The sequence below is a fragment of the Eurytemora carolleeae genome, unplaced genomic scaffold, assembly GCF_000591075.1.
Source record: "Eurytemora carolleeae unplaced genomic scaffold, Eaff_2.0 scaffold1614, whole genome shotgun sequence".
Classification (NCBI taxonomy): domain Eukaryota; kingdom Metazoa; phylum Arthropoda; class Copepoda; order Calanoida; family Temoridae; genus Eurytemora; species Eurytemora carolleeae.
The window spans coordinates 1-18,692 of record NW_019397499.1 but is presented as its reverse complement, the minus strand read 5'-3'; the positions used below and the strand labels follow the sequence as shown (position 1 = coordinate 18,692).

At 34.9% G+C, this 18,692-nt stretch overlaps 1 protein-coding gene across 2 annotated transcripts; it reads right to left on the bottom strand.

Moving 5' to 3' along the window:
* Window positions 1–2,881: 2,881 nt before the first annotated feature.
* On the bottom strand, window positions 2,882–12,306 carry LOC111714600 (neurogenic protein mastermind). 2 transcript variants are annotated; one of them, XM_023489741.1, is made up of 7 exons: window positions 10,011–12,306; window positions 8,993–9,319; window positions 8,159–8,344; window positions 6,830–7,562; window positions 5,546–5,754; window positions 3,695–4,325; window positions 2,882–3,252 (listed from the first exon to the last, which is right to left on the bottom strand). In XM_023489741.1, the coding sequence occupies exons 1-7, from the start codon at window positions 11,595–11,597 to the stop codon at window positions 2,939–2,941; spliced, it is 3,987 nt and encodes a 1,328-aa protein (XP_023345509.1). In that variant the 5' UTR covers window positions 11,598–12,306; the 3' UTR covers window positions 2,882–2,938. The 2 variants fall into 2 exon arrangements, with proteins under 2 accessions (XP_023345509.1, XP_023345510.1); XM_023489742.1 differs by having other exon boundaries at window positions 8,165–8,344.
* Window positions 12,307–18,692: the final 6,386 nt, after the last annotated feature.

Below are 18,692 nucleotides of genomic sequence, written 5' to 3'. Positions count from 1 at the left end.
CAGTCTACAGTCCACAGACTACAGCCTACAGCCTACAGCCTACAGCCTACAGCCTACAGCCTACAGCCTACAGTCTACAGTCTACAGTCTACAGTCTACAGTCTACAGTCTACAGTCTACAGTCTACAGTCTACAGTCTACAGTCTACAGTCTACAGTCTAAAGTCTACAGTCTACAGTCTACAGTCTACAGACTACAGTATACAGTGTACAGTCTACAGACTACAGTCTAAAGATTATAGTCTACAGAATACAGCCAACAGTCTAAGGTCTATAGTCTATAGTATACAGTATACAGTCTACACACTTCACTCTACACCAAGGATGTAATGCAAGGAAAGTTATTTCAGAAGTGTAGAGATCTTTTATACTGCAGTGTACAGTCTCTGGGCGGTAATGCAAACACAAGACGGATGTCACAGCCTGACATGGGATCAATCTTTCACATAAAAAATCAATGAAATATTCTGGTCATAGGATACTATTATGTGAATTATCAAAATTATCAAAATTTAATTCGTTTAACCTCCTCGAATACTAAACGAACACTGATGCATCTATTTTTGTTTACATATTCCGCCTAGAGAGAACTGGTTTCAATATGTACGCAGAGTATACACGACCGCAATTAACTTTCCTTGCATTACAACACAACCTTGCTCTATACAGTCTTGTACAGTCTGAGTTTATCATAAAATTAAGTTGGGATGATAAAATTGTGTCTACAGATTTAACCATAGCTAAACGGATCTACGGAAAATTATAAGGGGGTTTGTACAGTCGTCAACGTACATATCAATGCAATGAAGACGACTTTTGATTTCAATTTTGATTTTTTACCAAGCTTTGAAACAGCATGGATATACATCAACATGGAAACAAAGAGAAGCTGTCATTAACAGCTTCTTATGTGTATACTTATTAATTATTAATTATTAGTTTAGATTAGTTATTAATATGAATGCCGATCAAATGCCGACCGCTATAGGTAGTCAGGGCCAATGTAAATATAACCTAATGTTTTTTTAAAGGTAAGTTCAACGGAAAATCGGAAAATCCAATATGTTTGATTTTGAGAGTGAAGAAAATCTACTCCTAAAATCGTTGGATAATTGCGAAACTAGTTCCTTAAACATTCATAATCGAAACCTAGTCTATTGTGTTATTGTATGAAGAGGACAACATGTCTTGTCTAAAATATTTTTCCGAAGAAAAAATTAAATTAAAAAGTTATATGGAATGTCAACGAGCACCATATTAATTACCAACAAATAAACATTTTTATGGATAAAAGTCTAGGTTCTTAATGTATATTCCATTAACAAAAATATATTATTCAAAGATGATATCAATCAATACTTCCTTTCAGTTTTCCTGAAAATTCCGTTTAATTCTAAATAAAATATCAACTTCAAAATCAAGATCATGAATATTGTACATAGAGTAATTCCAACGCAAGGGGATTTTACTTCCAAGCAATTCCGTAATAAGTGCACGCAATAAACGCAATGGAATTTCTCGTAATTGCGCAATTCCATTCAACTTATTAGCGTTCGTGGTTCAATTTTTTGAGAATATTAGATTTAAGCCTTTTGGCACGCAATAAATGCAATTATTATTGGGCGATTCCGTTCAACTTTGTTGCAGTTTTAATTTTCAAAAATTTCAACTTAAACTTTGGCTATGGAATGCAATAAACGCACAATTCTGCTGAACTTCATTAACATTGACTAACCTTTGATCCTAGAAGTGATATTTCTAAACATTTGATCTAACCCAGTCGAAAGTAGCATGATCCGTGCCGGTACGATGCATACTGTCGTATTGTACAGTCAGAAGTGAAGTTTCAACACATTTAATCCTAGAAGTGAGCTTTTTAAACCTTTGATCCTAGAAGTGAGATTTCTAAACATTTGATCCTAGAAGTGAGATTTCTAAACATTTGATCCTAGAAGTGAGATTTTTAAACCTTTGGTCCTAGTAATGAGATTTCTAAACATTTGATCCTAGAAGTGAGATTTTTAAACCTTTGATCCTAGTAGTGAAATTTCTAAACATTTGATCCTAGAAGTGAGATTTTTAACCTTTGATCCTTAAGCGAGATTTCTAAACATTTGATCCTAGAAGTGAGATTTTTAAACCTTTGATCCTTGTAGCGAGATTTCTAAACATTTGATCCTAGAAGTGAGATTTTTAAACCTTTGATCCTAGTAGTGAGATTTCTTAACATTTGATCCTAGAAGCGAGGTTTCTAAGCATTTGATCCTAGAAGTGATGGTTCTAAACCTTTGATCCTAGAAGTGAGGTTTCTAAGCATTTAATCCTAGAGGCGAGGTTTCTTAACATTTGATCCTAGAAGTGAGGTTTCTTAACATTTGATCCTAAAATTGATATTTCTTACCATTTAATCCTAGAAATTTCTGAACATAATCCAAGAAGCGAGGTTTCTAAGCATTTGATCCTAGAAGTGATTTTTCTAAACCTTTGATCCTAGAAGTAAAATTTCCATACGTTTTATTCTAAAAGTAAGGTTTCTAAATTTTAGATTTTAAGGTTTTTGAACCTTTGATAAAAAAGTAATGTTTTAATTACTTTAAACCCCTAATGAACCAAATGTTCACACGAAAATTAAACACCTTTTTAATTAAAGTGCGCTGTTGTACTAAAATGTACAAAAATATTTTGACTTTTAGAAGTCGACACTGTCCTAAAAATAGATCCATAATTTTTATAACTATCTTTGAATCCTAAAATTGATGTTTCTACAGTTAATTTAATAAGTTTTATCCAAAATACATATCTATCCATCTAACCTCTAAATTTTTCTTTAACTCTAGTTTGGTTTATATAAATAAGATAATTTAAAATTAAAAATATATAAAATTATTATGCATAAATAATTTATTCATTGATCTGAGTGTAGGATTTAACTAAGAAAACTAGGAAAATAAGTTCAATAATTCATCTTCACTTGCCGGCATCCCGGCATGCTGATGTGGATGTCCAGGATACTGGCCCTGGTGTCCAGGATGCTGACCCTGGTGACCAGGATGCACTGAATGTCCTGCATGCTGCCCACTAGGGTGTCCAGCATGCGGCACTTGACTTTGTTGTCCTTGAAGGCCTTGTTGATGTCCTGGATGGAGCTGGCCTGAGCTTTGTTGGGCGGAAGAATGTTGCCCCGGCGGATGCTTTGAGGCAGAAGGATGTTGACCGGCTTTTGTCGCCGGCGGAGAAATATTTTCAAATAAATCTGAAACAAAAATTCAATCAAACCGTGTTTGAAATAAAAAATAAAATTTGTTTCAAATAAAAATTAACATTGTTGGTTTTCAATGTTCACTCTTCAAACTTACTGAAATCTAGATTTTTTAAACATTTAATAAAAATTAAATTTCAAACAAAGGGAGAAGATGTTTATTAAAACAAGAAAATAAATTTTCTCGATAATAAAAATCATTATTTATTATCTATTATAAAAAAATACCATGAATAGCAGTTAAAAGTATAAGAAGATTTTTAATTTTTAAAGTCATCCAGTGGGAAAAAAATAAAACTTTGGAATAGAAAGACGACTGTTAGAATTAAGTTTTGATATAGAATATTCCCATGAACATGAAATATACACGTCTTTCTATTCTGCAGTTTTATGAGTCCCACTGTAAGACCATTTTGATATGAAAGAATTAACTCACCAAGATTGAAATCTTCTCTCCCTGATGGATTATGTGTGGCTGGTGACATATTAGGATGTGGGGACATGTTGGGGTGGGGGGACATGTGAGCCTGTGACATTGGAGAGGGAGCCATGTGAGGGGAGGGAGGGATCATATTGTGTGGTGAGGGGGCGGGGTGAGGAGAATGAGGTACGGAATTCATCGGTGAGTTTCTTTGTTGGGCTCCCATATGATGAGAGGGCATTGAATGCTGGCCCCCACCCATCCCTTGCATGTGCTGCCCCATGGACTGACCCTGAGGTCCCATAGGTCCAGGGCCATGTCCCATTTGTCCTGGTCCCATCTGCTGTCCTGGGCCCATCTGTTGCCCTGAGCCAACTAGTGATCCGGGGCCAGATTTAGAACCTGGTCCCATTTGTTGTCCACCGGGTCCCATTTGTGGTCCTCCAGGTCCCATTTGAGAACCTCCAGGTCCCATTTGACCACCAGGTCCCATTTGTCCGCCGGGTCCCATTTTAGGTCCTGGTCCCATATTTTGTCCTGGTCCTGATCCTGGACCCGGTCCTACTGTCTGGGGTCCCATGGGTCTCTGACCGGGCATACCGGTCATTCCTTGCATTCCGGGCATACGCATACCTCCCATACTCATCTACACAAACAAAAATTAATAACGTGTGTAATCAAATATTTGTTTAATCTAAATTTTTAGGTTTATTATTACTGGGGAAGTTAGTTCCAAAACGCGAATAGATCTGTTCCTAATACTGAGTGTTAAAAATGGGCGAAATCTGCAAAGATATCATTTTCAAGTGTAACATCTTTAAATCCAAGAGAGTTCAACAAAAATACGACATACATTAAAAATGGCTAATACTAAAAATTGAAACAAGAAATTTCAACTAAACTATTTATTTAAGTGTGAGACAAGTTTTTTATGATTCTTGTTTATATTTTCGAACATATCCCTGTTATATAACAATTATCGCAATTCAGCTGATATAGCGTTTCATTTTGACTACTGAGACAATTACTTGAATTCAAAGCACTGTCAATTTTAAAGCATTTACGCTCTTTCATAACAAACCAAGTTTTGTTATCAGGTAAAATCTAAACTAAATAGAAAATAAAACATATCGTTCTTATATAATTTAAAAATCATTATTATCAATTATAATAATAGACAATTAACTAAAATGCTGGAAATTGTTTGTTTAAAATGCTGGACAATAACAATAACAAATAAAATGTGAAAACTTGGATTTTTGAAACATTTCGGCAGTATATTCCCAGCTTCTTTATTAGATAATTTTTGTTTCAGTGATTTATTTTGTAAATAAAGTTATGAAAGTGAGTTTTTGTTTTGAATTGCGGATTTTACTTAAAAACGGTAAAATGGGTTTTGTCTCGAAAACGCGACAATGATGCCAATTTATGAAATGTTCGAAAATGGTTGTCTTGAAAACGGTCAAAGGTTGTAAATGTAAATATTAAGAAGTTATTATAAAGATTTTAATTTCAAAAATAAAATAGTTTAAAGTGTTAGTTACAGTTTTACTGACGACTTTTACTCTGGATCCTAAAAACCCAGTCTTTTTTTAATAATCCGGACAAGAGTACAATTTTATTCTGGAATTAAATTAATTCTTAATATCTTTTCTAGATTATTTAAAAGTTATTTTAAGTTTATGTTTAGAAATCCAGCAAAAATCTTTTTTTTGGTTTAAGTTAACAAATTATGCAAATAAAATTGTAATAATCAAAAACAAAGACATTAAAATGTAGTGATTTATAAAATACTAGCTGAATAATTATTTAAGGTTAAGTCCTTATTAAAAGTAATTTAAAATATTTAAAAAAAATAGATTTTACCTGTCCACCCATTTGGCTTGGCATACTAGTTGGGAAGGCAGGGTTGGGAGAATAGGACGGATTGGGAGAGTAGGAGGCATGGTTGGGAGAGTAGGAAGCAGGGTTGGGACTAAAGGAGGCAGGGTTGGGAGAGAATGAAGATGGGTTGGGGGAGAAGGAAGCAGGAGTTGGGTTTCTCACGTTATGCCGCTGTATCATCGGAGGGTCACCTACAAATATTCTTATTATTCACTCTTCTTCATTTTTACTAAAGGTAATGGTGATCTTAAAAATCAGTTGAAGATATTTAGACAAGCAAGCAAATATCAAAATTATTCTCTTTCAGGAGAACGACTGGAGTTTTAGTCTTTTGAAATTTGCTGAACTAAAAATAATTTACAATTCCTTTCCAATATTAAATATTAAACAATTTTTGTTGTTTCATAAACAATTTTCTCTTGATAATTGATCTTAATGTTTCTTATCATTATCTCTCTCTATTTCTCTTCATAATTGATCTTAATGTTTCTTATTATTTTCTCTCTCTATTTCTCTCTAATTTTCATATTTTCTGGAGAGCTCTTCAAATCTCTTAATGTACTCTTTTATTAATCTTTTAAATCTTTTTTATTTATTCTGAATTACTTCTTATTTCATATTTATTTTTTAATCTTTCATCATTCGATCTTAACCATATCAATCTTAATTTTAATTCGCCTACTTCAACCCTGCTCAGCGTTTATTTTATATCTATTAATATTTTTAAATTACTTTTTATGCATAGAACTTATCGAATACCTATTCAAATATCTTTAAACCAAAGGTAGCATTAAATAAATCAAAACATGAAATCAAGTAAAGAAAAATAAGAAATAACTTGGAATTCCTGCTTTTGTAAAAGTTTTTAAAAATTCAATTTTATACTTATTTATAACGAATCCGGATCTGAATCAAATTGGCATTGGCATAAATCCTGAGCATATTAAATCAAAGCAAACCCAAATATACAAAATAATTTGACCTCAAACTATAATTTTATCGACAAATTAATGATTTGATAAAGAAATGAAACAAATGTCTGATACATGAAATCAGTACAGTCGTCTTTAAAGCCACTTTAATGAGCCCTCAGTATCTAATCCGAAATATTTTATTAACTAGCTTGAAAACCCAGCTTTGCCTGGAAACAAAACTTTCTATATCAAAGTCAAGCCACTCAATTAAGAATTTTAAAACCAAGCTCTCCAAAATTTCCAAACTAAAATTTGAGGCAAATCGGTAAAGGGGTTGATATATTATATGTACCTGGAAGTCCTGGAGATCCTCGCCTAGCTTCCATTGGCATGTTTGGATGTATGCTACCTATTGTTGGCATTCTGGTCGGCATGCCCTCTCCCTGGAGACCAGGGCTCTGCCTATGCATGCTGCCTGGACTGCCTATTTGTTGACCCTGCCAGCTTCCATTGCTTCCATTGCTAGTTGGTCCACTTCCACCAGATCCAACCATTCCAGGGTTCATTCCCATTCCCATATTAATCCCTCCCTTCATTCCACTCATCATCATCATGTTAGGGGTCATTCCTCCACCCATTTGAGAAGGATGGGTAGGTCCACCCATTTGGGGATGGTTGGGCCCGCCCATTTGAGAGGGATGGGTAGGCCCCCCCATTTGAGACGGATGGTTAGGCCCGCCCATTTGAGAGGGGTGGTTGGGCCCACCCATTTGGGAAGGATGGTTGGGTCCACCCATTTGAGAGGGATGGGATGGTCCGCCCATTTGAGAAGGATGAGATGGTCCGCCCATTTGAGAGGGATGGTTGGGCCCGCCCATTTGAGAGGGGTGGTTGGGCCCACCCATTTGAGATGGATGGGATGGTCCGCTCATTTGGGAGGGATGAGATTGCCCTCCCATTTGAGAAGGGTGATTTGGGCCACCCATTTGTGATGGATGAGAAGGTCCACCCATCTGAGAGGGATGTGAAGCCCCACTCATCTGTGAGGGGTGGGCGGGTCCGCGCATTCTCTCTCCCATAGGGGCCTGAAACAAAAATGATTCAAGAAAACTGTAGAAAATTTCGATTAAAAAAAACTATTTTCATTGATAATTAGGCGGGAAAACAGTTCCCCAAAATGCAGTAAAATTATACGAGCCTATTGCAGTTTTATGTTAATTAAACAATATGGTATTTTTCACATGCAACGAACCTTCTGTTTTGTAATGAAGATTTTAGATGCATTTTTATTGCAGATAAAGCTGATGAATTAAACAAAATTTAGATATGGAGAAAAGAGAAGAAATTGAACAATAATTGAGAAGGGGTGGGGGGGGGGGGGTTAAAAATTAGGAAAGATTGGATAAATCCGGGGGCACATAGTTGCAGAAAAATGTGAAAAGTTGTCTTAACTTTAAAAACTAGATCGACCTTTGATTTTACTAAACTCATTTATACTATTTTGTAACCCTAATCTAATTTAATCTAATTTATCTAATCTAATTTAATTTAATTCAATTTAATTTAAAGGGAATCGCTGGGGGTGTTCTGGCCCTCTAGATATGTCCTTTTAGAGTTATAAAATTTGTATTCAAATTTTTAGTTTTCGAAACATATTTAGGGGTGGAGTAAAGATGATCACCTCCACCTGATGCCTCATCATAGGTCCAGAAGGAGGTATTTGCTGCATTCCTGGGTTCCGTACACTACCAGACACGCTGCGGTTAGGAGCAACCATTCCAGGGGCCATTCCTCCAGGGACCATACCCCGCATATGGGGGCCCTGGCCCATAGGCATCTGGCTCATCATATAAGGCATATTCTGCGACTAAAAACATATTCTATAATTTAATATTTACCATTTAAAAGTATTTTCAGGGTAAATAAAAGTTTTTTAAAAATTGATAAGCTATTCACACAACGGTATCCTTAAATTCCATCTTCTTAAATAGGTTCAAATGTTACCGCTGCGAATCGTCGATGTTACATTTCAATTGAAAAACTTTCGTAATATCAGACAAATCTTTTTATATACAGGGTGTACCACGGAACATGACAGTGGCAAGACGACTTGAAGTTCGTCTAAAGAGTTAATAATAACATGATAACCTTCATCCTGCCATTTTAGTGCTTTCAGTGTTACCAGAGTTATGAAGGGTTTTCTTCAAATTTTGACAATTTTAGTTAATTTTTAAACAGAAATCTGAACGAAATTCTTTATAATTCTGGTAATATTGACAACAGAAACTAGCAGACCACATTTTGGGAATACCAGGACTAGGAGAATTTTGTGACAATTGTTTTAAGAATCATACATGTAAAAATGCCACAAATAGTTTCAAGATCTAAGACGACCTTCAAGTCAAATTCCTACTGTCATGTTTAGTGGGACACTCTGTATATAAAAATATATTATTCACAGAAGAATTTTTTTTCAAATCTATAAAAATCTTATTTTAAATAAAAGTTCGTTCACCTGTGAAGTCATTCCATACTCCGGAGGAGGAGGTCTTGAACCCATGCCATGCTGCATTTGAGGATGCTGCATCATTCCTCCCATTCCCGGCATCATCCCGCCACCAGGACCCATCATCCCGCCCATCCCAGGGGTCCGGGACATTCCCATAGAGGGACCGTTAGCCCGCATCATCATTCCGTTGGGTCCCATCATCTCCATGCTGGACCCGTTCGGCATCATCGGCATCCCGGGGTCCATCCCTCGCATCATGCTTTGCTGCTGCTGCATCCGCATCCGCATCATAGCCATCTGCTGAGGGGTCATTCCAGGTCGCATTCCTCCCATCTTAATTGGAGAAAACAATTAAATAAAACATAAATCATGCAAAAGTTATCCCCACAAACTTAAATTTTGTATTCCTTATATCTTTGAAACCTGATGTAAACCTTTGATATTTTAAACAATGTTAAACATTCAAAGTATATATAAAAGATTTACTTACATCATCAGTTTTAAAAATATAGGGATAAGAAAATTCGAGTTTGTGGCAAAAAGTAAGTTCCTTTAATATTTTTTTAGCAAAATTGTTTAAATCTTTTGTGAAAAAGTGAAAACCCCTAATTTTAAAAAATTCATGTTTTGAAAAAATTGTGATTTCAAATAATGAAGTTACATGTAAAATAAATTCAAAATAAAATAATGTATGAAATTAAATATTTTTTTGATGATTTAGATCTTGATTTGGACCGACATTTTTTTCTGACATGACGGAAAGAGAATAGAAAATAAACGGAAAACATGCAATGTAAAAAAAACTTCAAATAAATACAAATTTTGGACTGAAAATTTTGAATAAAAAATGGAAGATTCTGGAAATTGAAAATCGAGAACATTGAAGAAAAAAACAACAGTACATTCCCACAAAAATCTTTTTTAAAAAGGTCCTTAGAATAGACAATCTCGGAGAATGCTTCTTTTGGAAGGGGGGGGGGGTGGATGTAGGTTTTGGTAAATATATTCCCCTCTGCTTTAATACCTGCTGTTGTCCCATCATGCTCATGCCAGGTCCCATCCCTGGGTTAGGTCCTCCTCCCATCATCATGTTGGGATTACTCCTCTGCATCATCTCCATCCTCTGCTGATCAGTTAGAGGCTGTCCTCCACCCTGCATAGAGGCTGATACAGCCATGTTGGACCCTGCTCCAGGTATAGAGTTAGCTACGCTCATTGGGTTGCCTAATCTGAACCTTTGCTGCACTGCTGCCCTGAGACGAGGATCTCCGTCCTGCATCCTAGGTCTGATCATCATACCCGGGCTCGGAGCCATGGTGGTGTTCATCCCTGAGGTAGGGCAAGCTCTTGGGTCCATGGCACTATTAGGGACGGTATAGTTTCTATCACTGTACATCTGGCCAGGGTACTGGCCTGGCATGGAACTGGGGGGTCCTTCCATGCCCATATTTGGTTGTTGATGCTGCTGCGCCATCATTTTCAGAGCCTCAGCAGCATTAGGTTGTTGGGCAGTGTTGGAACCGTTGGACACTCCTGGCATCATTGACATTGAAGACACAGGGTTGGATTGGCTTGTAGGAGGGGTATGGCACTGGTTTTGAGAGCTAGGAACAGTTTCAGGAGCTTCCTGCACCTTCTCCTCCCCTTCTACATCCTCTCCATTCTTATTATCATCAAAATCTAGGGTTTCGTAAAAATTTTTGTCAAATTCTGGAAGGTCATCCATGAGGTCTTGGAAAGCATCAGTGTTCATACCGTCAAATCCATCGAAATCTTTTAGGTCTAAATCACCCAACGTATCTTCTTGTTTTAAAGAGTCTACTTCGGATTTAATTTTACTATCTGCTTCCTCGTGAATGGATTGACTATTACCAAACTCTAAACTTGTATCTTCAGTCTTAATGTTTAAGTTGGGTTTAACGTCTGTACAAGATTCAGAATTATTAGTAGCACTATTATTAGATGAAGAATTATTATTTTGCACTGAATTGCTTGAAAAAGCTGCGGCACCAGGTTGACATTTTGATTCTACGGGACTTGGTTCCCGTTTTACAGAGTTGTGGGAACCCAGGGAACCCTCACTAGAAATACCATTATCTAAATTTAGTCTTTTGGCAGTGTCAGGAGTATTTTTGGTATCCTCGTCCAGTGGCCGTTTTTGGGGCATAGAGGAGTGGTGCATCATATGCGGTTGAGATCCGGCATGATTCATGGCATGCCCCGGATGCCCAGGTCCTAGTCCAGGGTGTCCCTGGGGACCCGGTTGTCCAAGGCTAGAACTGTTATGAGCGTGAAATTGCATCATTCCATTCATATTGTTCATAGCATTTATTTCCTGCTTAACTTTCTCTGAACTAGAACTTGACTTTTTACTCGGCTTCTTAGCTTTAGATTCTAGAAATTTTTGACGCAACACTTTCGTTTCTTGTAATTGTTGAGTATTAACTTGGTTCATCGTCTGATCGTATTGGGGTAGACGAGTGTTCTGCATATCTCGATAATTTTCCATTCGTCTCTTAAGTCTATCCAGGGCTCCTTGTTTGGGTGCGGGGGGAGCAGATAGGGCATCCTTAGTACTTGATGGGGGCAATACATCACTCAGAGTAGACATATTATAAAATCTAGACCAAACCTAGCTCTATCGCGAGCACAGCGAGTTTCGGATTCACATTGAGAACTGGTGTCACATTTCTGGTCGTCGGAGGAATTGTTTACAATAAAGTTGGTAGAGTCGGATAGCTGGTGAATACTAACGGTTCTAGGGTATAGAAAAGTCAAGCACATAGCTAATTCGTCGTTAGAAATACTTTTCTGTCGTTTACACGCATATTCTAACATGATTTCATACTTGGTTTATGAAGAAAATTCAACAAGTAAGTTTGTTGCTTTGTTTCGAAGACGAGTTGGGTTCACTAGGGTTTATATAAAAACTATAGTTAAAATACTGAAACTAAGGAATACTGGGGTTTAATGGTTTAACAAATATCCTTTAATCTTGAATAATATCACTAGTTATTCACTTGGGACCAGTTCAATACAACCCTTTTCCTCTAAAATCCAAGATTTTTCATGTTTTTGTTGAAAGACTGGCCGAGATATCACCAGTAAACCTGGGACTTTTCCAGCTATCTGGCTTTCTCAGCGTTTGTCTGGTGTTTGCGGCACACATTTACCAGACGGCCGCGCCAATCTTTTCCTAATTTGTCGGAGCTGCTAGCTAACACTAGGCGGCAGAACCGGGTAGGGTGGAGGGTAGAGCTGCTAGCTATAGGGTTGGGACACACTTTCCTACCTTACAATATAACTAACACAGATGCTCAACTCTCAAACTCAGGTTGATGATTTGAGAATCAGAGTCCAAACATAGACACAGAACATTCCAAACAGAGTCTGAAATATGTTTTGTGGATTTCCTGGATCAATTATACAGATATATATATATATATATATTTCAATGTTTGTTTACAAATATCAGGGATAACAAAATAAAGATAAATGTTTTGAAACAAAAACATATCTGTAAACATTTAGATATATCTAAAATCTGTTCATGTGCAGGTTATAAATAGTAATTTCAAAATGTTGTTCTTTTTAATGTATATTTTAAAAATACAATAAAGATGTACCATACGCACGTTTTAACTCTTTTTTACACTTTTTGTTTTGAATTATCATTATTATTATTATTATTATTATTATTATTGTTGTTGTTGTTGTTATTATTATTATTATTATTATTATTATTATTATTATTATTATTATTACTACTATTATTATTATTATGACTGTTTTTATTTTTACTACTTTATAATTGTTTTTGGTATATAAACATTAAGATTTAAGATAGTTTTGCTTTGTCAAGCTCAATTGAATTAAGGTTTAACTCTGAAGAGATTATTGATTTTTATTTTTGTTATAATTATAGCTATAATTATGGCATGTTTATGTAAATTAATTAAAATATTTGTGATTTTCTGAACTGATTCGTGAGATATAAAAAGAAATTTTTTTTTTAATTTGAATGTTTTCACGTTTAGTTCTACATAAAATCTCTGTCCAACTTTTGTAAATTGTAAGCCAATTAAAAGTTGTTTAGACTATACTATCTTTTATTTTGATAATGGAAATTTATCTTCAAGTTTTGTAGATTTTTACAACAACAAATAATAATGTCTTTCCTGGACAAAAGTTAAAAGGAACTTGAAAGGTTTGCTGTTTTTCCGAACTCTGTGATGGTTCAGTGGCAAGCTCTGTCTATCTATCTATCTGACTGTATTATATCTATCTATCTATCTAAACTGGTGCTAATATATCTATCTATCTGTACTGAGACTATCTATCTATTAGCTCTGGAATCTGTCTATATTGTATACACTGCTCGTGTCTATAAGAAAGGGGGGTAGGTCGCCCACAGGTGACAAATATTAAGATTTGACCTGGGGGGGGAGGGGTTTAATGCCCGGGTTGACCCCCCCCCACACCCCCAGCACGGAAAGGGTTATTAATTTGAACTCTGAATGTCGCTGTAAACTGTGCGGTCGCTTAAACATTAAAAATCCGTTGAATAGGAGACGTTACAGAACACCAAGGGGGGTTTAATATATATATATATTTATATATCTATCTGCGCCATTTTCTCTCTATTCTCTAATTCAACGTCAGACAATCTCTCTCAATTAGTCTCTCATTCTTAACATCACGTAGATTTAGAAATTATTTATTTACATTAAACTCACATACAGTAAGTTTTTACCATGGGATTCATTGCTTTTTAATAAGGACACGCACACATGCGTTGATAGCTGTGGGGGGGGGGGTCAAGGGGTATAAGACCCTACTTTTTTCACGAGTTTCTTTTTACTTCCCCCCCTCCCCTTTCTAGAGACTAATTTAAAACTTTACTGTAACTGTTTTCCCGCAGATCTTGAACATATCTTATATTTTGATCAAATCAGCCTATTCTCCGGGGCACAAAGGACCTTTACATTTTTTAAATGTGTAAATATAATTTTTGTTTTGTGTTTTCACAGAGGGTCAATCATTTTGTAATTTATTGATCAATAATGATAGTTTTACGCTGTAAGTTTACTTTGATTTCAGCATTGAAACACATTATAGTTTTTATCAAGGTATGTATATTATAGTACATTATAGTTTATAGTTTATAGTGCATATGTACATTATAGTTTTTAGCAAGGTATTCTGTAGAATATACCCTGATTTTTAGTAACAATTTAGCAACACCCCAAACTTGTATTCAACTTGGAATTCTAATTGGCATGTTTAAAAATGCAATTTTTACAAAAATAAGAAATAGCTGAATGAAAAGGGTTGTATAATGATAAAAATGTAAAAAAAAATCAGATATTCAATACATGGGTATTTTTGAAACTGTTTTCCCGAATTCAAATCAAGTTACTGAATATAAAAATATTGAAAATTGACTGATTTAAAGCAAAAAACCAAACATTTTTTGAGTACCAAAAAATTTAGATAGAGAATAAAGTTTTTTTACCATAGCTTGCCCAATTTTTAATATTTTTGTAAATTGTTTTTAACTCCAATTTTCACGTAGATTTTATTGATATGGATTGACCCATAACAATATGGTTTTAAAAATTTGATTTTCACATATACCTATCTAGTGATTTTTTTTACATTTTTTTATCTTTAAACCTAATTTTGAGGGAGTCATTTTTGATTTTTGTAAAAGATGCAATTAAAAATTATGCCTATAAATTCTAAGTAGAATACAATTTTGCATCTGAAAAATGATTTAAGAAATATTTCACAAAATTTCACACCCTAAATCCTAATCTATAGTATTTCATATAAAAGTTTTTTCTAAAATAAGATATCCTCGATATCCTCGATAGCCTCGGCCTAATTTACTTCTTATTCTTTTATATCAATATAATTGTCTTGCCTTGCACTTAAAATACTCACTCTCAAATCCTTAAAAAAAATTTCGGGAAGCTCCCTACAGTCAACGAGTGTGTGTTCACACCCTTTGTTAATGATGAATGTCAAAGTCTACAAAAGTCAACGAGTATGGGTTTACGCCCTTTGCTAAAGGTAGATGTCAAGTCTACTACAGTCAATGAGAATACATTTCTACTTTTGTTGAATCAATATGTATTCATAAGTTCAATGAATGCATTCCTGAAAATGTTTTGATTATTTGACTGCTGACTAATGATCTACTCGTAAATGCACAATGAATGTATATTCAGTTGAGATTTCAATATGTACACTTTGTTTCAACAAAAACTATCAAACAAAATTATCAAACATTATATTTTGAATTGGCTCCTAATAAAGTTTCTTTTGTGTTTTATTTTAAGCTGAACCATCATACATTATTATTTTGTATTTTGTGTTTGAAAATAAATACTATAACTATAACTATATATTAGAAGGGAATTTACTAGAAAAAAGTGTAAAACGTCCATTTTGTTGTACTGTTTCCATACTGCAGGTGTACTTCACATATTTATGCTATATAACCTTTTGGGCCCTGGAATATCATTTTATTGAAAATCTAAAATTAATGATAAAAGAAAACCAAATTATGAAATAGGCTGGTTTCATAATTGACCAATGATCATCATTTCACATAGACTCTATGCCTTTCACTTTACAAACGATGATTTTCCGTTATAACTATAAATCAAATGATGTTTTTTATTCACCTAATTCATTATAAAGTTTATTTAACAGCTTTAAAAAACTTGAAATTGAAATGGATAGTCTAAGGAACATACTGTATATATGCATATAATTTGTAAACATTTGCATGATTTGTACACTTTGAACTCCCTTTCAGGCTGAAAGGGACTGAAAAAATTCATACCGAGAGATTCTCTAAATTCCCCTCTAATATATATTCTATTCTCTATGGCTCCCTCGGGGCCTCCCACCCCCCATTCCAGTTTTATTGGGTATTGACCGTCTGCAAAGCATAGGGACTGGCTTTATCATGCCATGGACCAATGCCATTTCCATTCCCTTTATTGCCAGTTACTGGTTCCTCCCCCTCCCTTTCAAAGAGCTGGATCTCCCTCTGCATGCACAATATTTTAAGACCTCGAACAATATCAGGAGGTGGAGTGGTTGTTTAATTAAAACCAGTCAAATTAAAGTACATTTCAAATTAAATTGAAACCTTTCATTTCTTAAAAATCATAACTCCTCTTCAAACAATAAAATTTTAAATTGAGAATGAGTAATGGTGTTGGTCCATTAAACCGGAAATAGCAGTAAATCTTGTGAGGAAATTTTTAAGAGGGTCAGAATAGCTCCGACAAAGGAACTATATACAGGAACGCCCAACTAAGATATACACAAATTGTGTACTGTACTCTGTGGGAGGAATGTATGGTTGTTTTTTATACTCCATCATAGGTTGTTTTTTATACTCCATCATAGGCTGTTTTGATACTCCATCATAGGCTGTTTTTGATACTCCATCATATGCTATAAAGAACAATAATGTTTTGAATTTCTAATATTTAACCGAATAAATTTGCTATTTTCATACTCGTGTGTACAATCAAAACCAGAGTAGTTACGAGGTCATAAAGTCGTACCATTAATATTGCATAACTTTGACGTTCTCCTTCTGTCTATTTTGAAGTGAGTAATTTAGAAAAATTATGTGGATGGATGTTAGACATTCACAATTAAATTCACGTAGAGGTTTAAAAGCATAACTCCTGTTATTGAAGAGTTATGGACAAGATCAATTGTTTTTAATTTCTATTATCTTATCTTATCTTATCTTATCTTATCTTATTATGTAACCAAATAAAAAATCAAAAAAGACAGTACACTGTATTTACACCTGCACATGTAGTACTGAGTACACTGATAATACACAGGAAGAGAAAACACGTTCCTCTGCCACTTTGGTGAATGTCATTTTAATTCAAATAGAAGTAGCCTGAAGTCAGACTGTATGACCAGGCGGGACAGTCCAAACCAGGACCGCAAAGGTTGACCTTGCTCTTATATTTAAATGTACACCGGTTGTGAGTTAAAAGGTTCTTTGCTATGGAAGTATTACTTGAAAATAATCTTTTTAAAGAGTTTTTGGGAATTTAATCATCTAGTCCATAATATTTTTTATGAAAAATTTGTTCTAAACTTATTTAAGAATTCGGAAAAATAATCTTCAACTGAATATTTTGCAGACAAATTTAGAAAAATTTAGATTAATCGTTAACTCTTGTCTGTAATGAGGAATTAATGAACAGCAAGAACGGCTCAGTGTCATCATGCCTAGTTCGTGAATGCATATATATTATTAACTAGACATTCACGAATTTAGGCATTATGAACTATAGGCGTTCAGAAATCTAGGCATATTGTTAGCATAGGCATTCAGAAATGTTATAGGCATAATGTTGGCTAGGCATTCATGAACTTGCAGTAGGCATTAACGTACTTAGTCATAATGTTACTGACCCTTATACTATAGTTCAGTTAAATCGCTTTAATCATTAAATTCGACCTTTGTAACAGTTAATATATATATGCTACGAGAAATGTAAAAAAACACTGAAGACTAAAGAGATTAAAATTGTTTCCGGAGAGAAAATTTACAGAAATAGAAACAATTGCAGTTACAGTACACAAATAATATTTTAATGATCTTTTAAAAAAGTTTTGAACAAATGCTTGATTTTGATCTTTTGTTTATCAACAGATCAATTTAATCCTTAATCATTATCCCACACATCACGTCAAACTAAAGTAAATAACACGTAACTATCCTTGGTTTTGCTCAGCTCTGCTCATGTTCTCAGGTCAGCTCATCCAGCTGCAATCTCTCCATGCAACATCACATATACCCCTGAGTGTATGCCTTGTTTTTATCCTTTAGTTCCATAGCTAGCAGTTTCTTCCTCAGTTCCAATGTTTCTGCATCCCTAGCACAAGCTTGTATTTCCATCTGATTCATCTTTTGCATTAGGATCTCCAGTTGTGAGAGTGGAGTACTTCCTCCTTGATTTCCAGCCGCATCATGCATATCCAGTTCTGCATCAGAATCATCGCTAGGTAAACAAGGGTACCTTAAAACTTTCTCTACTGAGCTGAAAACTTTAGAATGGGGGATATCAGGATTAATGCTTGATCCGCTCTTTTTGATAATCTCAAGATTAACATAATCTTGCAAGATTATCTTAAAAGTGTATGAAAAACGATAAAATTCAAATTAATATTTAATTGCATCTGAGAAACTGTAGCAGCCAAACAGAGAAAAGCGGGCAACCAATGAGAGAACATAAATATTCTCATTGGAGAAAACAATTAACGGATATCCAAGGAGAGAGAAAAAGAGTGGATTAGGACAAAAATGAAAAGTTTCCACAGTGGATATTCGGATCAAGAAGTCAGGATTATAGTTTATCCATTCTAAAGTTCCCAGCTCTGTAGCAATTTACTGTTCTGCAACTCTGACTTGTTGCTGTACTATAGCCTTGATTTCTCTAAATGGCAGTCTCTCCTGCTAAGGTTTCTCCTGAAACTCTGTGAAGCCAGGTTCTCATTCTACTTTTCTTCTTTAGTTTCGAAGTAAGTGGCATCTACCTCTGGTTCAAAATTCCCACCGCTGCCACCACTTTTGTAACAATGCCAAAACTCCATAAGTGTTCTCTAAGTAATCTTAAGCTCTCATTTAAAGTTCTTTCAATCTGTTTCTCTA